The sequence below is a fragment of the Oncorhynchus kisutch genome, linkage group LG19 (genome assembly GCF_002021735.2).
Source record: "Oncorhynchus kisutch isolate 150728-3 linkage group LG19, Okis_V2, whole genome shotgun sequence".
In the NCBI taxonomy this organism is placed as follows: domain Eukaryota; kingdom Metazoa; phylum Chordata; class Actinopteri; order Salmoniformes; family Salmonidae; genus Oncorhynchus; species Oncorhynchus kisutch.
In genome coordinates this window covers 59,136,458-59,142,496 of record NC_034192.2, presented here as the reverse complement: position 1 = coordinate 59,142,496, position 6,039 = coordinate 59,136,458, and the positions used below count along the sequence as shown (strand labels likewise).

Here is a 6,039-nt window from a genome sequence, read left to right as displayed (position 1 = left end):
TCCCTCTTTCTCTCTCTCCCTCTTTCTCTCTCTCCCTCTTTCTCTCTCTCCCTCTTTCTCTCTCTCCCTCTTTCTCTCTCTCCCTCTTTCTCTCTCTCCCTCTTTTCTCTCTCTCCCCTCTTCTTTCTCTCCCTCTTTCTTCTCTCTCCTCTCCTTTCTCTCTCTCCTCCTCTCTTCTCTCCTCTTTCTCTCTCTCCCTCTCTTCCTCTCTTTCTCTCTCTCTCCTGCTCTCTCTCTTTCTCTCGCTCTCCCTCTCTTTCTCTCTCTTTCTCTCTCTCTCCCTCTCTTTCTCTCTCTCTCTCCCTCTCTTTCTCTCTCTCTCCCTCTTTCTCTCTCCCCTCTTCTCTCTCCTTCTCTTTCTCTCTTTCTCTCTCTCCCTTCTCTTTCTCTCTCTCCTTCTCTTCTCTCTCTCCCTCTCTTTCTCTCTCTCCCTCTCTTTCTCTCTCTCCCTCTCTTTCTCTCTCCCTCTTTCTCTCTCTCCCTCTCTTTCTCTCTTTCTCTCTCTCTCTCTCTCTTTCTCTCTCTCTCTCCCTCTTTCTCTCTCTCCCTCTTTCTCTCTCTCCTCTTTCTCTCTCTCCCTCTCTTTCTCTCTCTCCCTCTTTCTCTCTCTCCCTCTTTCTCTCTCTCTCTCTTTCTCTCTCTCTTTCTCTCTCTCCCTCTTTCTCTTTCTCCCTCTTTCTCTCTCTCCCTCTTTCTCTCTCTCCCTCTCTTTCTCTCTCCCTCTCTTTCTCCCTCTCTTTCTCTCTCTCTCCCTCTCTTTCTCTCTCTCTCCCTCTCTTTCTCTCTCTCCCTCTCTTTCTCGCTCTCCCTCTCTTTCTCTCTCTCCCTTCTCTTTTAGCTCTATGTCAGTAAGCAGATTGGAGCCAGAGCTTCAGGAGAAGATCCGTGCGAGCCACCCTGGGGTGGAGAGGATCTACTTCAACAAAGGACTATGAGTGTCCAGCTCACCAACAACCCTCCTGGCACTACCATACTACCCTCTCACCATCTGTACTGGTGGCAGACACCAACCCTCCTGGCACTACAATACTACCCTCTCACCATCTGTACTGGTAGCAGACACCAACCCAGACACCAACCCCAACCCACCGCCAACCCTCTTCCTCATTCTGCCAAAGTTTTGTTTTGCTTCTCATCCTCAACTGCCCTCCTTTTTCTCCTCCTCTCCACAGACAGAGTCCCTTGTTCCCTCCTCCCTTCACCCTCTCTCTGTCACCCTCTCTCTGTCACCCTCTCTCTGTCACCCTCTCTCTGTCACCCTCTCTCTGTCACCCTCTCTCTGTCACCCTCTCTCTGTCACCCTCTCTCTGTCACCCTCTCTCTGTCACCCTCTCTCTGTCACCCTCTCTCTGTCACCCTCTCTCTGTCACCCTCTCTCTGTCACCCTCTCTCTGTCACCCTCTCTGTCACCCTCTCTGTCACCCTCTCTGTCACCCTCTCTGTCACCCTCTCTGTCACCCTCTCTGTCACCCTCTCTGTAACCCACTCTGTCACCCACTCTGTCACCCACTCTGTCACCCACTCTGTCACCCACTCTGTCACCCACTCTGTCACCCACTCTGTCACCCACTCTGTCACCCACTCTGTCACCCCACTCCGTCACCCTCTCCTTCACCCTCTTTGTGTTTGCTGCTATGTGTGATTTATTTTCAATTGCAGAAGAAATTGGTCTCGTTGTAATTCTGGCACTGTGATGATGGTGGTTTATAGTTGGGTCTGTGTTCAGTGAAAGGAGGTGATTGTTGTTTTTCTATTCCCATGCAGTTTTTTTAATAGTTGACTTTTCTGTCGATTTGTATTTTTTTCTGCCAAAACATTTTCATATTCAAAACAGATGTTTGTGTTCAGTGGAGACCCAGGAAAAATAACAGGGTATTCCTGTATTTGTAACAATAGCAGTAATCAGTATTAGTCAGTCTTAATCGAAACTATGATGCCTACTCCAAAATGAAGTTAATTTATTTGCCAAATCTCAACAGCGGTTTGTGAGACCTCAACAAATCATTTCAGAGAATAACAATATGACATACAGTGCATTTTAATGAATTCATATTTGCCAAATGAGTGAACTTTGCCAGGTGTGCGTCCCAAATGGCATCCTATTCTCATAGGGCTCTAGTCAAAAGTTGTGCACTATGTAGGGAATAGGGTACCATTTTGGATGGTGTCTACATTGGTTCCATGACCAGGGTTTACGCCCCCTAACAGTGTGAGATCTTTTAATGGTCTACAATAACCATTTATGTATATTACTGGTGCTTTTGATGCAATATCTTCATATAATTGATGTTTATTCCAGACTATCTATTCTGCTTCCCAAACCATGCATGAACAAACCACTCCTCATTAGTGTGATAATACGGCAGGTGTTTTTCAGACAGTCAACTAGTCTGTCTGTATCGTCACTTCAGGCACAGGAGGTTGGTGGCACTTTAATTGGGGAGGGACGGGGCTCGTGTTAATGACAGGAGCGGAATCAGTGGAATGGTATCAAATGCGTCAAACACGTGGTTTCCATGGTTTCCGTGGTTCCCATGGTTTCCAGGTGTTGGATGCCATTCCATTTGCTCCGTACAGGCCGTTATTATGAGCCGTTCTCCCCTCAGCTGCCTACACTGCTTTCAGGGTGGCATCCGCTGCATCTGTGTTTCAAAACAATGACAAATCTTATGTTAAAACAACGTATAGTTTGATACAGTATCTGGAGGGGGGGGGGGGTCTCCCCCTAAAGCAGAATCCGCCATGCCGTCTTGCCTTGAAATGAAAGTAGCGATCAATTTCAAGGTGTGGCACAGCGTTGTGAAGTGTTGTGTTGTTTCTTGATAAAGAGAAAAACCTTGCGGTCCCGAATAGCGACCCAGGTACGAGACAACCCACCTTGCTGAACCATGTGCCAAAGAGATGATGGTCAGTTTGTTTTTATTGTGCTCCTCTGCTGCTGTCTCAGGCTGGCTAGACCATCTCTCAGGCTAGACAAAAGCGCAGCATGTCTTGTGCATGTTTTGGCAATCCCTAATTTAAAATCTATATGACAAAAGAATTTGAGGAATAGTGAATGATTGACCTGCTGAAAGATTCACTCAAATGCACTGTTATGGTGTTAAACTCGGGACTACAATAACAGCAGCAAAAAGTACAGGTAGGCTGGGGGTCCAGTACTGTCAGACAAAAGGAACTCTGGATAATAGCGCTACGAGTACATAAAAAACCCACACAATAGACAGATTTGCTATTTTTTATCCAGTTTATTCCAGAGTTTATGTCTAAGAAGTAAATGGAAGTAATACTTTAAAAGTGTTTAAAATAATTATTGTGAACATTCCGTTTGGTTGATAATAGTGTCCTCCGTTTTCATCGCATCATGTGATTTCTGTAAGGTGTTTTTTCAAATGTTTTAAGTATGAAAAATATATCAACCAGTATTGACTTATATGGTTTCTATATAAGTATTTTCAGAGAGAATCCTGCTATAGAAGTTGTTCTTCCAGATTTTAAGAAGAGGCTTTGAGCGATGGATAATGTTTCAGTGTATTTCAGTAGTTAAATGTAGCATCGGCAGATCTAATTCAAACCGAGGCAGTGATTCAATCCAAGGCTGGTTGTAAGAGCAGTGCATTGGACAGACACTGCACCTTTTTAAAAGGCAATTTCTCTGACGTTCAAACGGTAACCGCTGTAAATGACGTCAAAGTGGTCTGCTCTATAACGTGCCTAGGATTGAATCACAGTCTCAGCATCTATTCATTGTTTGATGTTTTTCATATGTACAACTGTGAATGCTATATTTGGAATATTGTAATTGATGGTTGACCTGAGATAATACATATTTCTAATTCTCAGTATTTCAAACTTAAAGTCCTATAAATGATTTATGTGATGAAGCACATTCATTAATCAAATATGTTAATGTAACTTTGAAAAGCAACAATTAGTGAGAGATAAGCACAATGGATTCTTAATAACAATATTTGTCAACCAGCAGACAATGTATTCGTGTGTCTCTTTAACTTGATGTACCAAACCCCAAGAAATGCCACACAAACATGCCCGAACAAACCTTAATTACTACAAATTAAAAGTCATACGTAAATATCAATCAATGTTTTACAGGCCTTCAGTCTATCTGCCAAGTCAATCTGCTGCAATGTCAATCTAGCCAAAGTGATACAAATACACTCAAGAGGATGACGTCATGACAGTTTACAGTCATCTAAATTAAATGGGTATTTTTAGGAAAAGGGTATTCTGGAATAATGATATTTTAATTATTATTTTTTTCAGTATATTTGGGATGTTGTCATGTCTAGACTAACTGGATGAAATAAAAGTCTCAAGAGGGTTGTACTGTTTCTGTTTTTACTACTAAATGAAATCAAAGATCGGTCGTATACACAGATTCAAAGATTTTATCTCAGGTGCAATAAAATTCCTCAAAACAGCCTAATTTCTTCGTGGCATGGACTCTACAAGGTGTCTAAAGCACGGGTGCTGGCCCATGTTGACTCTAATGCTTCCCACAGTTGTGTGAAGTTGGCTTAATGTCCTTTGGGTGGTGGACCATTCTTGATACACACGGGAACCTGTTGTGAAAAACCCAGCAGCGTTGCAGTTCTTGGCACAAACCGGTGCACCTGGCACTTACTATCATACCCCGTTTAAAGGCACTTAAATATTTTGTCTTCACCCTCTGAATGGCAGACATACTCAATCCATGTCTCAGTTGTCTCAAGGCTTACAAATTCTTTAACCAGTCTCCTCCCTTTCATCTACACTGATTTGATGTGGATTTAACAACTGACATCAATAAAGGATCATAGCTTTCACTTGGATTCACCTGGTCAATCATGTTTTGTATGCTCAGTGTACATATCAAGTGGGTAAAACCGGATGTAAACATTATTAAAGTGACCAGTGTTCAGTGTCTGTACATAGGGCAGCAGTCTCTAAGGTTCAGGGTAGAGTACCGGGTGGTACCCGGCTAGTAAGTCTCAAGTGCAGGGTAGAGTACCGGGTGGTAGCCGGCTTGTAACAGTGTCTAAAGTTCAGGGCAGGGTACTGGGTGGTAGCCGGCTTGTAACAGTCTCTAAAATTCAGGGCAGGGTACCGGGTGGTAGCCGGCTTGTAACAGTCTCTAAAATTCAGGGCAGGGTATTGGGTGGTAGCCGGCTTGTAAGTCTCTAAAGTTCAGGGCAGGGTATTGGGTGGTAGCCGGCTAGTGGAGACTGTTTAACAGTCTGATGGCCTGGAGACAGAAGCTGTTTATCAGCCTCTCATTCCCAGCTTTCGTGCACCTGTACTGTCTCTACCTTCTAGATGGTGGCGGGGTGAACAGGCTGTGGTGGCAGAGGTCCTTGATGATCTTGGCCTTCCTGTGACATCCCCTTGGTCAGGTCACATGGTTCAGGTCACATGGTTCATTCAGTCTCCATATAATCAAGTATGTAAATCTAACATTTTGTTCATCTCTCATTCAAACCCAGACAGGCAAAACCCCTGGTTGCTTACTGCCATCTACTGGCCAAGGTTAGACACAGCAGATTCCTTTTCCACCGAGGGGACTTTACTGCAATAGGGATGTTTTAACCGTTTAAAAAGTGGATTTGATGGGTCAGAATGAGGCTGTGTGTTTTAAATGAAAATAAAACAGAAGAACAACGTCAAAGCAGTTTATTCCAAGATAATTATACAGACAACCTATATGGAAACACTAATGCCCCCCCCCCCCCCCCGGATAGCTTCCACCCCCCCCTTCCCCTGGATAGCGTCCACACACAACCCCCCCTGGATGGCTTCCACACACAACACCCCCCAACCCCCCCCTGGATAGCGTCCACACACAACCCCCCCTGGATAGCTTCCACATACAACCCCCCCTGGATAGCTTCCACATACAACCCCCCCTGGATAGCGTCCACACACAACCCCCCCTGGATAGCGTCCACACACAACCCCCCCTGGATAGCTTCCACATACAACCCCAACTGGATAGCTTCCACATACAACCCCCCCTGCATAGCTTCCACATACAACCCCCCCTGG

The 6,039-nt window shown here is 44.7% G+C and overlaps 1 protein-coding gene across 2 annotated transcripts in view; it reads left to right on the top strand.

Annotated features, from left to right (window-relative positions):
• Positions 1 to 4,341, top strand: part of LOC109878347 (sideroflexin-1) — a 30,951-nt gene extending 26,610 nt beyond the window's left edge. For both annotated transcript variants that reach the window (XM_031798086.1, XM_031798087.1), the window contains one exon: positions 839 to 4,341. In XM_031798086.1, the coding sequence (XP_031653946.1) occupies positions 839 to 935 (97 nt within the window). In that variant the 3' untranslated portion in view covers positions 936 to 4,341. The remainder of the gene's footprint in view (positions 1 to 838) is intronic.
• The last annotated feature ends 1,698 nt before the right edge of the window (positions 4,342 to 6,039 follow it).